Source organism: Cyclopterus lumpus, chromosome 5 (genome assembly GCF_009769545.1).
Source record: "Cyclopterus lumpus isolate fCycLum1 chromosome 5, fCycLum1.pri, whole genome shotgun sequence".
Taxonomy (NCBI): domain Eukaryota; kingdom Metazoa; phylum Chordata; class Actinopteri; order Perciformes; family Cyclopteridae; genus Cyclopterus; species Cyclopterus lumpus.
Window position 1 is genome coordinate 1,457,386 of NC_046970.1, and position 19,056 is coordinate 1,476,441.

General features: G+C 45.3%; 4 protein-coding genes across 10 annotated transcripts; 2 read left to right on the plus strand and 2 right to left on the minus strand.

The window, feature by feature from the left end:
* Positions 1–2,092: 2,092 nt before the first annotated feature.
* Positions 2,093–5,415, minus strand: LOC117730724 (replication initiator 1-like). The gene is made up of 2 exons (XM_034532666.1): positions 5,091–5,415; positions 2,093–3,139 (listed from the first exon to the last, which is right to left on the minus strand). The coding sequence occupies exons 1-2, from the start codon at positions 5,287–5,289 to the stop codon at positions 2,355–2,357; spliced, it is 984 nt and encodes a 327-aa protein (XP_034388557.1). The 5' UTR covers positions 5,290–5,415; the 3' UTR covers positions 2,093–2,354.
* A 516-nt stretch (positions 5,416–5,931) lies between these two features.
* zbtb49 (zinc finger and BTB domain containing 49) lies at positions 5,932–10,244 on the minus strand. 3 transcript variants are annotated; one of them, XM_034532633.1, is made up of 8 exons: positions 10,072–10,244; positions 9,645–9,854; positions 8,413–9,515; positions 8,274–8,320; positions 8,117–8,190; positions 7,683–7,765; positions 7,360–7,521; positions 5,932–7,114 (listed from the first exon to the last, which is right to left on the minus strand). In XM_034532633.1, exons 2-8 carry the CDS (start codon positions 9,794–9,796, stop codon positions 6,432–6,434), a joined length of 2,304 nt encoding a protein of 767 aa, XP_034388524.1. In that variant the 5' UTR covers positions 9,797–9,854; positions 10,072–10,244; the 3' UTR covers positions 5,932–6,431. The 3 variants fall into 3 exon arrangements, with proteins under 3 accessions (XP_034388524.1, XP_034388523.1, XP_034388522.1); XM_034532632.1 differs by having other exon boundaries at positions 9,645–9,850; positions 9,958–10,238; XM_034532631.1 differs by having other exon boundaries at positions 9,958–10,238.
* Positions 10,245–10,274: 30 nt separating this feature from the next.
* On the plus strand, positions 10,275–14,074 carry lyar (Ly1 antibody reactive homolog (mouse)). Of its 2 annotated transcripts, XR_004609481.1 has the most exons (9): positions 10,275–10,871; positions 10,970–11,084; positions 11,177–11,284; positions 11,384–11,464; positions 11,770–12,085; positions 12,233–12,289; positions 12,403–12,488; positions 13,086–13,631; positions 13,908–14,074. XR_004609481.1 is itself a non-coding variant. In XM_034532665.1 (8 exons), exons 1-8 carry the CDS (start codon positions 10,750–10,752, stop codon positions 13,221–13,223), a joined length of 1,023 nt encoding a protein of 340 aa, XP_034388556.1. In that variant the 5' UTR covers positions 10,275–10,749; the 3' UTR covers positions 13,224–14,074. The 2 variants fall into 2 exon arrangements, 1 of the variants encoding a protein (XP_034388556.1); XM_034532665.1 differs by having other exon boundaries at positions 13,086–14,074.
* Positions 14,075–15,106: 1,032 nt separating this feature from the next.
* tmem128 (transmembrane protein 128) lies at positions 15,107–17,798 on the plus strand. 4 transcript variants are annotated; one of them, XM_034532672.1, is made up of 5 exons: positions 15,120–15,303; positions 16,194–16,326; positions 16,526–16,687; positions 16,899–17,025; positions 17,375–17,397. In XM_034532672.1, the coding sequence occupies exons 1-5, from the start codon at positions 15,192–15,194 to the stop codon at positions 17,381–17,383; spliced, it is 543 nt and encodes a 180-aa protein (XP_034388563.1). In that variant the 5' UTR covers positions 15,120–15,191; the 3' UTR covers positions 17,384–17,397. The 4 variants fall into 4 exon arrangements, with proteins under 4 accessions (XP_034388564.1, XP_034388563.1, XP_034388562.1 ...); XM_034532673.1 differs by lacking the exons at positions 16,899–17,025; positions 17,375–17,397 and adding an exon at positions 17,430–17,798 and having other exon boundaries at positions 15,107–15,303; XM_034532671.1 differs by lacking the exon at positions 16,899–17,025 and having other exon boundaries at positions 17,396–17,798.
* Positions 17,799–19,056: the final 1,258 nt, after the last annotated feature.

The following is a 19,056-nucleotide window of genomic DNA, read 5'->3' on the forward strand; positions in this document are numbered from 1 at the left end:
CTGTGAACGTAGTACTTTAGTAGTACTCACGTCTCCCACTGTGAACGTAGTACTTTAGTAGTACTCTCGTCTCCTACTGTGAACGTAGTACTTTAGTAGTACTTTAGTAGTACTTTAGTAGTACTCACGTCTCCTACTGTGAACGTAGTACTTTAGTAGTACTTTAGTAGTACTTTAGTAGTACTCTCGTCTCTTACTGTGAACGTAGTACTTTAGTAGTACTCTCGTCTCCCACTGTGAACGTAGTACTTTAGTAGTACTTTAGTAGTACTCTCGTCTCCCACTGTGAACGTAGTACTTTAGTAGTACTCTCGTCTCTTACTGTGAACGTAGTACTTTAGTAGTACTCACGTCTCCTACTGTGAACGTAGTACTTTAGTAGTACTCACGTCTCCTACTGTGAACGTAGTACTTTAGGAGTACTCACGTCTCCCACTGTGAACGTAGTACTTTAGTAGTACTTTAGTAGTACTCTCGTCTCCCACTGTGAACGTAGTACTTTAGTAGTACTCTCGTCTCCCACTGTGAACGTAGTACTTTAGGAGTACTCACGTCTCCCACTGTGAACGTAGTACTTTAGTAGTACTTTAGTAGTACTCTCGTCTCCCACTGTGAACGTAGTACTTTAGTAGTACTCACGTCTCTTACTGTGAACGTAGTACTTTAGTAGTACTCACGTCTCCCACTGTGAACGTAGTACTTTAGTAGTACTCTCGTCTCCCACTGTGAACGTAGTACTTTAGTAGTACTCACGTCTCCCACTGTGAACGTAGTACTTTAGTAGTACTCTCGTCTCCCACTGTGAACGTAGTACTTTAGTAGTACTCACGTCTCCCACTGTGAACGTAGTACTTTAGTAGTACTCACGTCTCCTACTGTGAACGTAGTACTTTAGTAGTACTCTCGTCTCCTACTGTGAACGTAGTACTTTAGTAGTACTCACGTCTCCTACTGTGAACGTAGTACTTTAGTAGTACTCACGTCTCCTACTGTGAACGTAGTACTTTAGTAGTACTCTCGTCTCCTACTGTGAACGTAGTACTTTAGTAGTACTCACGTCTCCTACTGTGAACGTAGTACTTTAGTAGTACTCACGTCTCCTACTGTGAACGTAGTACTTTAGTAGTACTCACGTCTCCCAGTGTGAACGTAGTACTTTAGTAGTACTCTCGTCTCCTACTGTGAACGTAGTACTTTAGTAGTACTCACGTCTCCTACTGTGAACGTAGTACTTTAGGAGTACTCACGTCTCCCACTGTGAACGTAGTACTTTAGTAGTACTCACGTCTCCCTCTGTGAACGTAGTACTTTAGTAGTACTCACGTCTCCCACTGTGAACGTAGTACTTTAGTAGTACTCACGTCTCCCACTGTGAACGTAGTACTTTAGTAGTACTCACGTCCCCCACTGTGAACGTAGTACTTTAGTAGTACTCACGTCTCCCTCTGTGAACGTAGTACTTTAGTAGTACTCACGTCCCCCACTGTGAACGTAGTACTTTAGTAGTACTCTCATCTCCCACTGTGAACGTAGTACTTTAGTAGTACTCACGTCTCCCACTGTGAACGTAGTACTTTAGTAGTACTCACGTCTCCCACTGTGAACGTAGTACTTTAGTAGTACTCTCGTCTTTTAAGTGACCAACACAACGAGTAATATGTGCTCTTTATGCGGCCTTGTTTCGATGTGCTGATATGAAAGCTATATTGAGGCTGTGGGTCACCTGACCAGGTGATAACAGGCATTAATAACTTAATATGACTGTTGTTGCTCCGTCCTGCTGCATTACACACGTGTGCTGCAGAAAAAAACCTTAAAGTCGACAGTGATGCATTTTCCCCATAAATTGTCACAGCTGACTGTTTTATTATTTTTTGCTTTATATTTTTATGTTTACATCGCTGTTTTACATCAGGTTTATAATACGACTGAAAATACAATATATATATATAAATAAGTAAAACAGCTTTACAGTACAACATAGGTATTAATACATTAATAAGATTTACAAAGATGTTTAAAGCAGATTTAATTTAAAAAGGCAACATAGGCATCTGTTTTACCTTTTTAAAACGTTTAGTTGTGTCTTGAATGCCCCAGAACTCTGTTTATTGATTGGCTGCATCATTAAATATTAAACCATCCATAACTTCAGCCGGCGGTTTCCACAATGTCACAACTTTAAAAACACGATGTTATTAAAGCAAGAGTACGGCCGTTTACGATCGGCGACATTTAACATTTGAGAGAATGAAAAAAGGGGAATGTGTCGCATGATGTAGAATAAGCAACATCTTGAACAAAAGGTTCAGGTTCTGGATACCGAGGTCTCCCCTCTGGGTGGTGCCGAGGTCCTACGCAGGACTTTGACTTGTGGACAGCTTGACGCCGTGGACCTTCCTCATGTGCTTCTTCATCAGCAGCCTCTCGGTGAACAGCTCCTCGCAGTCCCCGCACTTGTACGGCCTCTCCTCTTTGTGCTTGGCCAGCACGTGTTTCCTCAGGGTGGAACCCCGGTTGAAGGACTTGCCACAGACGTGGCAGCTGAACGGCTTCTCCCCCGTGTGGGTCCTGATGTGCTCCGTCATGTGTCCCTTCAGCTTGAAACACTTGCCGCAGAAGTGGCAGCTGTAGGGTCTCTCCCCGGTGTGCACCCTCATGTGGTTCTGCAGGTTGCTCTGACACGGTATGCGCTTGCCACAGATGTGACAGTCAAAGTTCCCCTTGCCGTCGTGCGACTTGCTTTCGTGCGTCTTCAGGTGCCACGTGAGCACCGTCTTCTTGGTGAATATGTAGTTGCATATGTGGCACCGGTACAAGGTGGTGCTGGTCTTCTCCTGAGGGTGCTCCGGGTCCTCCTCGGGGCTTCGCTCGGGCCCTCGGCTCTCCTCCGCCGCTCGGCAGTCTTCTAGCTGCTGCACCGTTTTGATGAGTTCTTTGGTCAAGGCATCCCCGTCATCGCTGTCCTCCGCCGCGGGTTGCTCCTCCATCCCGTTGAGCCACAGCTCCTCCTTTGGCTCCTCGGGCTCCTCTTCCATCTGGGAGGGTCCCGGATGGTCGCGGCACACGGCCGGGCTCCACTGCTGCCGCTTCGGGGCGACCTCCTCCGCCGGTGTCGGTGCGGTCGGCTGCTCGGCATCTGCAGAGACGGAGAACCGAGAAGCGACATCAACTTCATGAGGGACAAACCGGTGGAGGAACTACGAGTGTTACAGGACAGCAATGCAAATGGGCTAGCATTTTATTTTGAAGGAATGTATTTGCATTAAAACTGTTGATGTGTAAAATCTTTGGGGTTCCCCTTTAGAGTCACCTCATCCCGTCTCACTGACCTCGCTGATTGAAAGTTTGCACATCTGATTACAATCAACATCCCTGATTGTTGTAATCAGTCACACCTGTAACCACACCCACCTGTGATGTCAGTGTGCCGACAAACATCTGCCAATATGGGGCTTTAACCTCCATTGGAGTCATGATTTCAATATGTACACACTATATATATATATATATATATTGCTCACAGACACACAATGAAAACACTGCAGCCGTATTTACATGAACTGTACATTTATTGCCACTGCACAAAACGATACATTTTAAAGCAAGCCGATAAGAACAAAACCACAAAGTACAGCTGTCAATAACAAGGGTGAAAAACACTGTGCGAAAAGCTAATTTTCTCATCTTACGATGCATTTTATTTGCAAGTGTAGTTTTATACACTTGTCGAAGTCCAGCAGGTGTTTCACGATGTCCTCCCTGTGCGTGTTAAGTCGTGGTGGACGACCTGATGAAGCTTCTCCTGCAGACGTAGCGGGCGTGTCTTCTTCATGGCCCTTCAGTTTGTATCTGCTCCCACCAACGGGACAGGCAAAGGGTTTCTCCCCGCTGTGCGTCCTCATGTCTTCTTCATGGCCCTTCAGTTTGTATCTGCTCCCACCAACGGGACAGACAAAGGGTTTCTCCCCGCTGTGCGTCCTCACGTGGCAGATCGTCTGACTCCTGGTGAGACGGAGCAGGTCGGTCGGCTTTGGTAAACCTCTCGCTCCGTGAGCTTCGAGGTGCAATTTTAACTCGATTTGTGCCGACAGTAAATGTTCCAGATAAACGAGTTGTTCTTCTTCGTGTATGGAGATACTCCAGACAGCGGTTGGTCATCCGGCGACGGCCTCGCTCTCCCGTGTGCTCTCCGACTGCTGTAACTCGAGTCGGGCTGTCTGGCATCACGTTGCTGTCTGCAGGACGTACGACGTCTCAGAGACCCGGTCCAAAGTCCAAAGTCCAGTTCCTCCTCAAAGGGCCCGGTGACATTCCTCCTGTGTCCGTCTGCCTTGAATCTGTAACAGCGGGATAGGAACATCCTCTGATTCTCACACAAGAACTAGTTGTTGGGAAATCAAGTGAAAGCTGTGGTTTGAAAACATCTCCATGCGAGCGTTCATATCTTCGGGATGCTTGAAGAGTCGTCGGAGGATTCAAATACTGCGGATTACAGAAGTTAGGACGTTGTTGTTGTTGTTGTTGTTGTTGTTGTTGTTGTTGACGTGAACGCCAGTCAGAGAGGACTCTGAAGCAACAGGAACCTGGCAGAAGCCTCGTGTAGTTACAAAAGCTCTTTGTTGACTCAAAGATGACTAATTAAGAAAATAGTCACATAATTTTAAAGCCTTTAAAAAAAAGTTATTTAAGCAGCTCATAATTTGTAAACTTGCTAATTGATCAAATTAAAAGGTTGATCGATTTTAAATTGGGCACTGCGAGGTGAATCAAATATATGTTGACATTTATTTATATATTTAACGTTATTAAATATATGTGTATATGCATCTTCTGTACTAACATTCTTCAGTGAGTGTTAATTCATTAGTTGTATATAAGGCCACGGTATGTGTCCATCCTGGTGGACACGGCGGTTTTATTTTGAAAAACGACGGCACCTGACTTCCGGTCCTCTTCACAGGTATGGTCCCTCCCACCCCCGTCGTCATTAGCTCGGACACGGTACCGCGGATCATTACTGACGGTAATCATGACGTCGGCGAACCGACCCGAACCGGACCGGTGCACCGCGAACCGGACACGCGTACCTGCCCTGCGCAGCCGTATCTCCGGCTTGTAGACCAGATCCAGCAGCCGCCGCAGCCTCTGGTTCTCCAGCCGGGTTTGGTAGACCTCCTCCTGGTGGTCCAGGACCGTCTTCTCCACGAAGCCGTAGATGTCGACGGCCGCGGCGGTCAGGCGCTCCGTGAGGAAGACGTTGAACGACAGCAGCGTGGAGCTCGCCATCCTCCGTCAGCAATGGACGCGTCGCCCCCCGAGTTGTGTGAGGAGGCGCCGCCAGCCGACCATCCGACTCATGCAACACGGCGCCACAGCGCCGCCTGCTGGACGGGACTGGGCACGACACACGGAATAAAGAGGACTATACCTTCAAGTCAAAAAGAGAAGTGCACCTCCAGCGATGAGGGGCACCAAGAGAGTCTTATTATTATTATTATAACATCCATAACCTCAGTGTCAAATGACTAAATGTAACGTAGCATTGCCGGTTACTTTTTAATAAATCTGTTAAACGTCATCGGTTAAAGTTAAGTGACAGGAAATTAATGTAGAAGAGCCTTTTGTTTTTATGTTAAATTTAATTGTTTTAGTATCAAAAACCCTACATTTAAAAGTCCTTTTCCAGATGCGCATCCATGGATATCCAGTTATAAAAGGGTATCTGAGTAATATGTAATAATACACATCAAAGATTTGGTCTGATGAGCGTTCAGATGGTTAATATGTCCTACTTTGTATTGCATGTGGATCAGATTTATGATTAATGCGCATTGTTTCTCTTCATAATGCATGGCACCATAACACATGTTAAAAGTTCAACCTTTCTTTTCTTACTGAGGTATTCCTGTGGAGGTCGGACACATTAGATATAATGTACAGATTTTATTCTCATATGAATATAACACAGCCACATTTAACACTTGATAGTTGAAAATAGATTTTAAAGTGCAGTGCAGTATATACAAAGTGCCGTGTTTACAGTTCAGACATGAGAGGTCTCTGTATTTACGGTCTCTATATTTACGGGGTCTCTGTATTTACGGTCTCTGTATTTACGGGGTCTCTGTATTTACGGTCTCTATATTTACGGTCTCTGTATTTACGGTCTCTGTATTTAATCTGAAGGAGCCCACCTGCTGTGACGTCTGGGGCCAGAAGAGCAACCGCATCGGAGGTCTTAAGAGCAGTTGAAGCAATTATCTAGATTTTCTCAGATTCACACGTTTCTTTCATTTAATAAAATAAACTTGGAAGCTCTCGCTTTTGATTTGGAGCCGTGGTGAATAAAACATCTCCAGTTATGAATAAATCATATTTGCTTTGGGAGACATCTGAGCACCCGTTTAACTAACTATCAGGGGGACGCACTACTGCTCCATGTCGTTGTCGTTCTGCAGCGTCTTCATGGCCAGGCCCCACAGAGTCACACTGGAGATGAACTGGCCTTCAGTGGACCTGTAGGAGCCACTGCTGGGCCTGCTGGAGGAGGAGAGGGCACCGCAGTGACCTCTGCCCATCTCCACCGACATGTCGCCGTTCTCCACGTACGGGCCGTACACAACCTCCGGAGGCAGGTGGGGTTTGGCGAGCTTCGCGTGGTCGGCGCCCCTCTCCTGGTGGTTGGAGGAGAGGAGGTGATGGGGTACCAGGGAGCGCAGCTCTGGGAGGCGGGTGGGGGTAGAGGCTGGGCTGAGGTGCATGCTGGGAGGCGGAGTCTCCACACGCGGTGGCGGAGTAGTCGTCGGCGACAGTTTCTCTAACCCCGCGTGGGGCAACGCGCCGGGGAAACGCTGCTCGCCGGTGGCGGCGGGACGCTTCCTGCGGCCGACGGGTTTGGGGACCGCGGCCCCCCCCTCCGAGCCACGGGGAGGCGAAGAGTTGTCCGCGACGGGGCCGTCGGCCGGAGCCCCCCTGCAGTGCATGTTGCCGTGTCTCCTCAACATGGCGGAGCGCGTGAAGCTCTTTCCGCAGGCGTTGCAGATGTAGGGTTTCTCCCCGGTGTGGGACCGGATGTGACGCTGCAGGTCCCCGGAGCCGATGAAGCATTTCCCTAAAAAGTAAAAGACGCGTTGAGTGTTTATATATATATATATATATTAAACTTTACGCCGTGTGATCACAACATGACTCAAACATTCTCATGTCTTTTGAAAAATGGCCTTTATAATTTGTAAAAGTGATCACCAAATGTTAAATGTTTATTTTCAGTGAACTACGTGTTTCATCCCTAGAATCGTGTGTTATACAACGATGTCTCCGGTGTAATCGATGTGGAGAATACTCTCCGCTCCTCACCACATGTGGCACAGCTGTGTGGTTTTTCCCCGGCGTGACGCGCCTTGTGCTTCAGAAGCTTTCTGTGCGTGTTGAAGGACTTCCCGCACTGGTCACACGTGAAGGTCTTGTCTGTGGTGTGCGTCCTCTTGTGCTCCTTGAGGTTGCTCAAGTTGTTGAACCCTGAGAGACGAGCGACAACCCAGTCGACACAAATGATGTCACTGTTTCCCAACTGGGTGCACAAACTAAGCAGCTTTGTAAAAGTTAAAAATGAGGACATTAGGTAAGAACTACATATAGACAGATAAAGGAAATAACCAAGATGATTGCTTCTGTTCTACCTCGACCGCAGATGTCACACAGATGTGGCTTCTCTCCCGTGTGGACCACTTTGTGACGATGGACATCCCCTGATGCAGTGAAGCTGGAGAACAGAGAGGAATATTCAATTCATAGGCAGCTGTCGAGACTATTATATATTATATTACAGGGATGTGTCATATCGCTGGGGCCCGGAACTATAATCTATTCTAATTGGTTAATTAGGCCAATTAAGCCACAAAATATTCAATTTTTTCCATTATTGCCTCAACATTATTGGAATGTCTGAAATCATGCCATACTTTTGTAATAAGTAACTTAGACACACACACATACATGCAATAAACCCCAAACTGACAAATAAATACTAACACAAGGGGAATGACCAAGAACACACACACGCACACGCACACACACACACACACACACACACACACACACACAGGTACCATACCTTTTACCACATAACTCACAGATGTACGGTTTCTCTCCAGAATGTCGCCGCAAATGTGTCTGTAAATTTCCAGCCTGTAAAAAACAAAAAAAGCTGTTAAATATCTAAATATAATGTTTCCCCATTTAAGATTAACGAAGAATACACCAGACAATACCTGCGAGAAATATCTGCCACAAACATTACACTGAAAGGGCTTCTCACCTGCAGAAAAACAAACATTATTATAACTGAATTCCAATTATTACAGAAAACATCTCATTGTATATACATGTGTGGATTTCCACAGTAAGTACCGGTATGCGAGCGCTTGTGCAGCTCCAGATTGCTCGGGTGCTTGAAGATCTTGCCGCACTCCTCACAACAGTACTGCTTGTTTCCCACCTGCTGCGGTGGCTCCGGCACGGCTTTCAGATCGGGTTCTTCTTGGTTCACCGGTGGAGGACTGGGAAGTTGCACATCTGTTGCGGTCTCTGTCACCGGCTCCCTGTCTGGGTTAAGGCCCTCAGCGGGAGCTTCTGAAGCTTCGGTCTGGACCACAGACTCTTCCTGGGGGATCTCCTTGGGACCGCTGAGGACGGGGTCGCTCACCGCTTCAGCAAACATCTCCTCCAACGCCTTCTGAGATCGGAGGTAGTTGTATTTCTTCAGGTACACGGACTTCTTTGGGCGCACAGGCTTGTCGAGCGTGGAGTCTTCCGAGTTGGCGTTGGGGGTGTTCAAGTTATCCGAGGGCGTTAAAGAAGAGACGGGGTGCTTTTCGACTGCCACAGGTGTGCAGGGGGGACTGGGCTGCACGGAGTTCCCTGAGCATACGGGAGTGTGGCTGACCCCGAGCTGACACGGCTGCTCTTCCACCAGCACCAGAGGGCACGGGCCGGGATTTAAGGCTGCACTGCTGATCTGGAGTGCACTCTGTTTGAAGTACTGCTTACTATAGAAGTTACGCAGCTTGTAGCCGTGGACGAGCTGTTTTTCTACAGGTGCCTGCGCGCTGCAGTTTGAGCCGCTATTGGGCACAGAAACAGGCAACCTTTTGGTGTGGTCCACATCACTGCTAAAGCCAGGCCTCTGGGTTTCAGAGGGACAGTGGAGGTCAACATCATGGGGAAGACTGCTCCCCAAGAGGCAGTCGTGCTCAGAACTCAGCATGCCCGGAAGAGAAAACGATGCGATCTCCACCGGTGGAGGACACGGCTTGAGGAACGCGTTGCACATGCTCTGAACATTTGGAACCTGCAAACACTGAGCAATGTCCAGGAGTGCTTGGACATTATCTTGGTTGATGTCAAGGTGGGAGGTGTACATGTAGTCCAATGTCTGTCCGATGCCACTGACATCCTGGATGACCAAGTTGAACACCTCGTTCTTCTGACTGGGGGAGTTTTGGAATAACGACCTGGAAAGACCAAAGCAGTACTTTCAGAGCAGCAGCGTATCATTACTTTGTGATAAATATTGTAAACATGTCACAGATTCACTGACACGTCACTCCGTTGTAAACAGAATTGCATTTAAAAAGAAGCACCTGAAATAGGAGCTGAAGGCGGCCAGGACATTTTTGTGGGCCTTGAAGCAGACACCTTTGACCACCAGCATGCAGTCACAGAGCAGACCCTGGATCCGCTGCTCCTGGAGCTGCTGCAGGAGGTAGGAGCTGTGGCTGGACACGGTGTCCATGGTCAATCCGCTGCTGGTCCACCGCCCAGCTCCAACTTCTCCATCAAAAATAAACTTTCTTAGGAGACAAAAAAAAACACACATTTATTATGAAGGAACACATGAATTATTTCTTGGAAACTCAAATGTAAGCAAACTGTTTAAAATAGGAGCTTTATCACATAGAGAAGTCAACAGCCGCGCAGGCTCCGGCGTGTCTGTCCTGCGAGACCACCCATGCAAAAATTTGGACGAAAAGAGGCTAAAAGGCTAGCTGCTATGCTATGCTAACCAACCACGAAGGGGGGGCGGAGTCAACCGGCTGCAGCACCACGTCCCCGGAGAACTGCACCTCCGACCGGGGACGGAGGTCTCGAACGGGGTGAGCTCAGGAAAGGTGGGCCGTAAACATAAATCCAGAAGTCCCCCTCTTGTGTGGATGGTGGGTCACTTCATCCAGCGTAAAAACAACGTGACGTCACTTCCGGGTGCGACCTGTATTTCGCGCCGCTTAACAATGAAGCAGATAGCAATAAAGGGCTCTGTGGTGTAATATACTAATAAATATATTACATATTATTAAATTGCCACTTTAGCGCTTGAGTCAATATTCATTTTACGTCGGAACCTTTCTCACACTCGCGTTTCTCACGGACGACTATTGATGGTGCTCACGTTCATAGTTGGGATCACGTGTGTTTTGAAAAGTTCCCACGAATGGAACCAAACAGGCGGGTTGTGGCATTCAAGTAGCGGCTCCTCGACGCTTTGATAAACACCCACCGCTCTCTTTTAGAAGATTATTATAATTATAATTATTATAGTATTTATTTGTCTAACTTCAGCTCGTGCCGGCTGCGGACAGTCGGGCGCCGCCTTCGCACGAGGATTGGACGGGTTTCGCTTTAACGAATCCGTCGCTGTCGTTATCTGGGTGGGCAGATTGGGTTGATCACGACCATCGTGTCGTCAACATGGTGTTCTTCACCTGCAACGCCTGCGGGGAGTCCCTGAAGAAGGCTCAGGTCGACAAGCACGTGGGCATGTGCCGGGGTTGCCAGGTCCTGTCCTGCATCGACTGCGGAAAAGATTTCTGGTAAAGTGCCGAGTGTCCACTGCGGTGTCATTCTCGGTTTACTGTCGCTAACCTTTGCAATAAATGCATGAAAACACGTGACTGTGTGTTTCTAACAGGGGTGACGACTACAAGAACCACGTCAAATGCATCAGTGAGGACCAGAAGTACGGAGGCAAAGGCTTCGAGGCCAAGGCCAACAAAGGAGATGTGAAGCAGCAGCAGTGGATCCAGGTACAGCGGAGAGACACGATGTCCATCACCGTGTACTGTCTGTTTGTTGTTGTTGTTTATTTGCTTCTAACTTGACGGTGACTCTCCTGAAGAGGGTCCAGGACGCCATGAACAAACCTGGAGTCAGTGCGAAGCTGAAGGGGGTCCTCCAGCAAGTCAGTTCATATGATAACGTCCCGAGAAAGAAGGCCAAGTTTCAGGTTGGTGTTACAGACTTTTTATTCACCACACTGGTGAACAACGGGCGTGTCTGCATTAACTAATTTAATATCCGTGTTTTTTCTTCTTCTTCCTCTCAGAACTGGATGAGAAACAGTCTTAAAATAAGTAACAGCAGTCTTCACGATGAAGTGTGGGACATCTTCGCTGCAGCTGACACTGTGAGTTACTTTGAGGTTGTTTTTGTTTGTTCCCTCGTGCACGTTGTCACCGTGGGCATCAAAATAAAGAGCTGTTTTAGTTTGTTTGGCTCTAATCTAAAGTGATGACGTTACATTAGAAACATGCTCCAGGGATTAGTTTTTATCTTTTTATAGATGTATAGATGATCTAACGTCTAGGTTATAATGTATGTGGTGCTCCTTCTTCTCTCTGGTTGTAATTAGTTTAGTCGAGGAAAGAAAAAGGAATTTCCCCCATCGCCTTTTAATTTTCTAGCTGACTTTGCTCACCTCTAATCTGCCAGCCTCCCGAGGCGCCCAAAGAAGCCGAGCAGCCGGTGGCTGAAGTCAAAGCGGAGTCCAACGGAAAGGACAAGCAGAACGGCGGCCATGAAGGCGACGAGAAGAAGAAACTGAACAAACGCGAGCGCAAAGAGGCCCGTCAGCAGAAGAACGGGAAGGCCGTGAAAGGTGCCGATAAGACGGCGGTGCAGGAGCCGGGAGAAGGCAAAACGAAAAAGAAGGACAGGAAGAGAAAGCACGGCTCTGAAGAAGAAGAAGAAGGAGACGAAGAGCAGAACGGTGCCGATGATGAGAAATCCAGCAAAAAGTCCAAGAGGAGTATGTTTGTTTTCTAAAGCGACGCTCCTGTTCTTAGTCATTCGTGATCCAGTTGTTTCCTGCATCTTTTTATACCTTTTAATGAATAATATAATTATTATGTATGCTAGCATTAGCTTACTATATAACCGGGTTATCTTCTTTCAGTCGACCAAGAGGATGCCGACACGTCTGAGGTGACGGAGGATCAACAAGTTCCCAAAGGTAACGTGGATAAAGATGAATGATGTCAAATCGGAAAAGGCCACCAGGGGTCAGTGTTGCTGCTTTTGTTAATCCGCTGGCAATTCATTTATGTCTCTTGATTTAACTGGCAGGCAAATTCAACTGGAAGGGAAACATCAAGGCAGTTCTGAGAGAGTCCGCTGACCAGGAACTGCAAGTAAAGAAACTGAGGAAGAAGGTGAGTTACGGAGCGCTTGAATCTAGTTCTGTTTAATACGTTTGACTTCTAATCCCAGCAGCACCGTGTTGCTCCAAGTATTACTTATACAACACACATCTCAAGCAAATTAGCATCTACATAACATTTGTGTGTTTATTACACTATTATCAAGTAGTGAATAGTATTGACTGTTAAATACAGTATAGCTGTTTCAAGTTACTGTACATATAATTACTGTGTATCCTGTATTTAAACTGTAGTTGAACTCCTAATTTGGCTATAGCCGTAAAAACATTATCGTACAGTAACGTGCAAATAGAAGCGTGGTGCTGGTTTCTGTGCATTTCTACATAAAAAAATAAAATAAACTGTAGGCTATAAATGCCGACCTGGTAGCAGAGTTTGATAATAAAACACTGAATTATTGGAGTTTAGAAAAAAAAGATGTGGTTTCATTTTGTTCTCCATATGTCATGAAAAGACCCAAAAGTGAACAATGTAAAAAATAAAAAAATATCGCCATTTGCAAATGAATGATTCTTACCCGACGTGTTTGATCTTTGTAACCGTGTCTTTGGTTTAATAATAAGTTAAAGCTTTTCCCCTCTTTTACAGGTTGTGGCAGCGTACTACTCTTTCACTGGTGATGGGAATTTTAAAAAGGAGGAGGAGGTGCTCGCGCTTTTCACCAAGAAGATCAACAACAACCCCACATTTAGAGTCCTGAAGGACCGCGTTCAACTCGTGAAGTAGAATGCAGTAGTATGTTTCTGTCACCCGCCTGGCATGAAATGTATGTTCCTTTTAAAATGTAGAAGCTATTGTTGTCTGCCATCCTCCCTCTTTTGTACAGATGACCTGATCTCGAAGATTAAATCGTTTTATAACTGAATTTCCGTTGTTTTATGTATGAAATGACAACTGTGATAGACGGCCGCTCTGTTCCACATTCCAAGCCCACGGCGAGGCTGGGAAATGGCACCTTATCTGTGGGATTGGATGTTGGCGTGGGGGAAGGGGAAACAGGAGAGGTGCACCTGAGGTGAATTTGACTCTCACACGGGACCGAGCTAATGCACATTCCTCGGCACCCCGAACGGGGTTCACTTGGCCGGCTACACAGAAGCTCCATAGAAGCAAGATGCTTGGTGTCAGCCTCAGGTGAAGTTTTAATGCCGTCTGCTTTTCCACCGCTAGAATGAGCAGCCCCTTTACCGTGTGTGTGTGTGTGTGTGTGTGTGTGTGTGCCCAGCTTTATGAAGCCCTGCTAATCCCAGCAGGTTTAACACTGATGCTCATTCATCACACGACTTTACTTGTAATTGTATATCGCATACTTTGGGTATTAGTCAAGCTGTTACTCACGTTTGCTCGTATTAAAACTGTTTTCTAGTCCAGTGTGACTCAATATTGCTTAATGCTTTTGTTTTAATCCAGACCCCACAGGATACCCCAGAAGAACTGAAACTAAGCCGGTCTGAGATGGACATGTTTGTGCAGGATTAACTGGCCATGTGTGTGTTTCGTATCGCAGTATTCTATTTGGTCGTTTCTGACAGAAGAAACATTGTTTCTCTTAAAGATTAAATGTTGAAGTGATGAAACACTCGTTTCCCTACGTCAGGTTTTTACTGCTGCAGCCTTGGTTTGAGGACTTTATGATCCTAATCTGCTTCTGTTAAATGATGTTTGAGAGCTTATATTTAATCTTTATTAACGTCCTTTTACCCCATTAATATAAACACGGGTGGTTTAATACAAGTTACACCTCTCAGTTTAACACAACACTATCCAACAACAACAAATTATTGGCAGCAAAAAACAAATCACTGATTTATGTACTGTTCCTAAAGATGTATTAGTTTAATACCTAATAAACTGAGTAGACTGTTTGCTCTGAAAGTGGTCGTATTCACTGTGCCGACTCCGGGCCAGACTGGAACTGGATAACGGTATCGGCCGTGTCAGATTGTAAAAGTATACGTTCAAGATAATCGTTGAAACACAGCCAGCTACTATGCATGTTGCTGCGTCTTTGTGCAATGAAAACAAATGTGTCCTGTTCCCAGTTTTTCATTCAATTCTCCTCAGCTGCCCTTTTTGAGGGTGTTCCGGTTCATCGGATGCTGTGTGTGTGTGTGTGTGTGTGTGTGTGTGTGTGTGTGTGTGTGTGTGTGTGTGTGTGTGTGTGTGTCAAGGTGGGCTTTGTGGAACATGTTCTCTTAATGTCTTGTATTCAAGCGATTGACATTTAGTGTTCTGTAGTACACATCATTCAATTATATTTCCCTTTTGGTAAATGTTAGATGTGACGAATGCATGCATCATCGAGTTTGCTATTGAATATCCTGCTTCTGTTGGGGGGGGGGGGGGGGGGGGGGGGGGGGGGGGGGGGCACACACAGTTGTCTGAACTCAAAGGGACCTTGTGCACAGATGAAAAGACCAGACATTAGAATACATTATATAATACATTAAAGGATTGAATATATATTGAAAAATGAAAATGTGGAATGTCCTAAAATGCACTCAAATGTCAAACTGAAAACCACTTGGGTTACTTTATTTATTTATTGTTATACTTCTGTTATTCATTCTACAACACAAACAACTACAGCTGTCGTTTTCCACCGCGTCATCTAAACGCGACTCTGCCTCACCCGGAAGTGGCTTCTCCTCGCCAGTCGGCCTTTAGCTGCTACTTGAAGTTGAAGACGACACGATGCTCAACGACAGTGAGCTCGCGACGCTGCGGAATAGATTCAAGAGAGATGCGGAGTTCCTCCTCCAGACGACGGGGAGCGGAGACGAAGAGGAGGCGGAGAACAAGAAGAGTAAGGGAGGGTTGTCACGGCGCTAGCTGGAGGCTAGCTTGGGCTAGCTAGCTTTCTGACAGCCAACAGCCGTGAAGTGGTAGTCTGTCTTCATATATTAGAGAGAGAGAGAGCAGAAATATGTTTTATTTGTTTTACCTGTTTAATTATGTGTCTTTGAGTATTATGAAAAGCGCTATATAAATTAAATGCATTATTATGTCTGTTATTTGGTGCATGCTGGGTAATCTCTGAGGCCTTCACTGGCGGAAATGCATCTTTTCTTGATTGTTTTGACATAATACAGGGAAGCCCCTCCTCCACCTTCTTCAGTGTAAACTAATAGCTGGAATATAAGTGGACAACCCTTCTTTTTTTTTAAATTATTCGTATTAATGGCTGCTTTTCTCCCAGTGGTCCTCATGTGTGAGACAGCCTTATCTCGTATCCCAGACTGCCCACCGTGGAGTAACTTGGATGGAGGTCAACCACTCGTCTGGGGCATGGAGTTCACGGTGAACCCTGCACAGAGTAGACCTCCATGCTGCAGCAGTTCAGCAGCCAACAGCGGGCTCTGATGCGTTTAATCAACCAGTAAATGCTGGAGATTAATACCTCTCTGAGAAGTAAGAGTATCTCAAACATGGCGATCTGTTTCACCTCCAAACCGCTGCTTCGGACTTGGCACCTTCTGTTGTGTCGAGACAAAATCATATTTTAGTCGTACATTCTGTTCCCTTTAGTTTAACCGAGTCGTGCGGGGTGTTGGTGTTGAGTTGAACAATGCATATCTTATTGTTCGTGCAATTTCTTGTTGTTTTTTCCCGTCTTTGGATCTCTTCGAGCTTCACAACGTGCTTTTTAAAGGGGACTCTTGAATCTAAACTCTTCCTGTTCCTATTGCCTTCCAGGCCAGGAGGAAAAAGATGCTAAACCTCTCCCTCGCATTAACAGACACTCCCTTTTCTGGATCGTGGCATCCATAGGAGTGACCTACTATGTGGATTTCCTCCACAACATCATGGAGAATGATGATATCAAAAGGTGATTGAGTCGAGAGAAAAGCTTTTTCTTAAATGTCTGTATTCACTAATAATTACCTGTACACACCATCATAGATGAATAAAAATGACAGTGATGACATCAATCCCATCTTCTCTATTTCAAAAGCTTCACCAACTCTTTTCACATTGCCTTCAGGTCTTAAAATGAGTCTTCCTCCTTTCAACCCCTGTCTCCCCAGTTGGTGGTTCAATGTGGGTCTGATGCTCCTCGGGGTCTGCCTGTCTCTGGCCATGTTCTGCATTGTGTACCTGGAGTGGTTCAAAGGCATCCAGCACTACGACCAGGAGTACCCCGCCGTTCCTCCGCTCACCACTGCAGCCTTCATAGCTGCGTCCTGCAGGTAAAACGGCATTTTTATATTCTGTGTGCATGATTGGAGGCGAAATTAAATGAGCTTACTGAACATTGATGCCAATTAATAGGTTTTAGGACATTTCCCTCAGTACATGCATATCTTTGTTAAAAAAATTCAGGATTTCTCATTGATTTCATTTTTCCAAATTGAAAATGTATTTTTTAGCTAAAATGCCATTAATGCATCTTTTTAATAGGGAATTCGGCCTCAAATCACACAAAGGGGCCCAAAACTGCTGCTCCAAAGTTCATATTTCCCTTAAATTGACCCAAAGAGCCTCAAAGCATAAAAAAACAGTTTTTGCAATACTCGCAACTTATGAGGTAATCATGAAGTCTTTATATCATAAATATCATCTTCATCATCTTCATCAGACTCACACAGGTGTTTGTTTTTTCTTAGGACTGTGGGATTTGTGCTTGATTGACACCTGTCTTACTGTCTGTCTAATTAACCACAATAGTGAACAATCCTGTGAGCGTTCAGCATTTGAGTGTGTGTGTGTGTGTGTGTGTTGTGTTTGTGTGCGTCTGTCTGTGTGTGTTGTGCGTTCGTTGTGGCCGAAAGTCGACTCTTCTACTTGCTGCTCTTAACCAATAAAGTGTGAAGCTGTGAAATGAAAAAACAATCAAACAAAATCGTGTGTGTGTGTGTGTGTGTGTGTGTCATGAGTTGGGTTGATGCAAAGTAAAGGTGTGTGTGTGTGTGTGTTGTGCTTCCCTTGCAGCCTCAACATGGCGCTGTGGCCCGTGTGGTCCTTCTTCACGCCGCTCATCCTCTTCACGCAGTTCATGGGCGTGGTCATGCTCATCTCGTTGCTGGGATGAATAAGAGTCTGTCATTTTGATTTTCATCACATTCATTTTTAATGACTAAATAACCTTTTTATTTGGCCTTAAATTGTGAAATATTGTGTCACTAAACATTAAATATTTAATGCCAATGCTTTGCACTTGAAGATTCTCGACTTTGCATAATCTCGTTATCCACAATGTTCAGTTTTCCTCCGTTTTACACATTTCATAAATCAAGTCATGATAAGTCGGGGACATCCCAGAATGAACATCTGCATCGGCTCCTGTGGCCTCAGAATGTTCACAAACCTGTGTGTGTGTGTGTGTGTGTGTCTGTGTGTGTTGTGGCTGAAAGTCACACAAACACAGACAGACACACACACAGACAGACACACACAGACAGACACACACAGAATGTTCACAAACCTGTGTGTGTGTCTGTGTGTGTTGTGGCTGAAAGTCACACAAACACAGACACACACACACACACACACACAGACAGACACACACAGAAGGTTCACAAACCTGTGTGTGTGTCTGTGTGTGTTGTGGCTGAAAGTCACACAGACACACACACACACAGACACACACATAAGGTTCACAAACCTTCTGTTTGTGTCTGTGTGTGTGTCTGTGTGTGTTGTGGCTGAAAGTCACACAGACACACACACACAGAAGGTTCACAAACCTTCTGAGGACTCGGCCTCAACTTTTTGAGCTCAGGAGTGATTTTGAAAACAAGAAAGGGAATGAAACGTGTAACTTGGTGAGGTGTGATTGGTTGTTAAAGAACAATGCTCTCCATGACAATGGACATATGCCAAAACCATAGAATGTAGCCCAATGTCTTCATTGTCTGGTATATTTCTGGAGTAGCAGGAGATCCAACATTTAAATCTCATGAACTTTCTGTCATTCAGCCCACTTCTTTGTCTTTCCACTGTTTCCTCTTCGCGTTATGAACACGGCCCAGGATCCTGAAGCCGAGAAATGGCTTGTTGTTGTTGTTGTTTATGGTGTTCTTTTTATTTATTTTGCTTTTCCTGAGAAAACGGCCTTTTGTATTTATATGTAGATGCAGATGTAGATATTTATATGTAGAAGAACGCATTCCACCTGCTAATGAAACCAACAAAGATTATGGGATTGTATTTTTATTTTTTTTGTGTGTTAAACAATGTTGACTTGATATTCTGTAAAAAATAAATAATCTTAAATAAAGTGTTATAACTAATTTCACTACTTGCTGACATTGTTGTCATTGTTTGATAAACCACCACAACCTGGAGCAGCTGCACCTGTTGTGTCTCCGATGGACTTTAGACTGTGTGTGTGTGTGTGTGTGTGTGTGTTTTTATTTGAAAAGATTATTATACACGTATAGACCTACATACAATTTCCTTTCAAAAGTGATATATATATATATATATATTTAAATGTGTGTTGTGCTCTTAAATCTACAATGATTGCACATTTTAAAAGATGACATCACCGACTCGTGGATTTACAAGCACCTCAAATCTATCTTCAGCTATGAAAAAATAAATAAATATATAATTA

Bases quoted from the DNA above. Each gene is read 5' to 3' on its own strand.
- LOC117730724 (XM_034532666.1), bottom strand. From the start codon at position 5,289: ATGGCGAGCTCCACGCTGCTGTCGTTCAACGTCTTCCTCACGGAGCGC. The intron at 3,140-5,090 runs GTACGCGTGTCC...CCGTCTCTGCAG, and splicing joins GATACGGCTGCGCAGGGCAG to ATGCCGAGCAGCCGACCGCA.
- zbtb49 (XM_034532633.1), bottom strand. From the start codon at position 9,796: ATGGACACCGTGTCCAGCCACAGCTCCTACCTCCTGCAGCAGCTCCAG. The intron at 7,766-8,116 runs GTATGGTACCTG...TCTGTTCTCCAG, and splicing joins TGTGAGTTATGTGGTAAAAG to CTTCACTGCATCAGGGGATG. The intron at 7,522-7,682 runs GTAGAACAGAAG...CTCGTCTCTCAG, and splicing joins GTGTGACATCTGCGGTCGAG to GGTTCAACAACTTGAGCAAC.
- lyar (XM_034532665.1), top strand. From the start codon at position 10,750: ATGGTGTTCTTCACCTGCAACGCCTGCGGGGAGTCCCTGAAGAAGGCT. The intron at 12,086-12,232 runs GTATGTTTGTTT...ATCTTCTTTCAG, and splicing joins CAGCAAAAAGTCCAAGAGGA to TCGACCAAGAGGATGCCGAC. The intron at 12,290-12,402 runs GTAACGTGGATA...TTTAACTGGCAG, and splicing joins GGATCAACAAGTTCCCAAAG to GCAAATTCAACTGGAAGGGA.
- tmem128 (XM_034532670.1), top strand. From the start codon at position 15,192: ATGCTCAACGACAGTGAGCTCGCGACGCTGCGGAATAGATTCAAGAGA. The intron at 15,304-16,193 runs GTAAGGGAGGGT...ATTGCCTTCCAG, and splicing joins GGAGGCGGAGAACAAGAAGA to GCCAGGAGGAAAAAGATGCT. The intron at 16,327-16,525 runs GTGATTGAGTCG...CTGTCTCCCCAG, and splicing joins GAGAATGATGATATCAAAAG to TTGGTGGTTCAATGTGGGTC.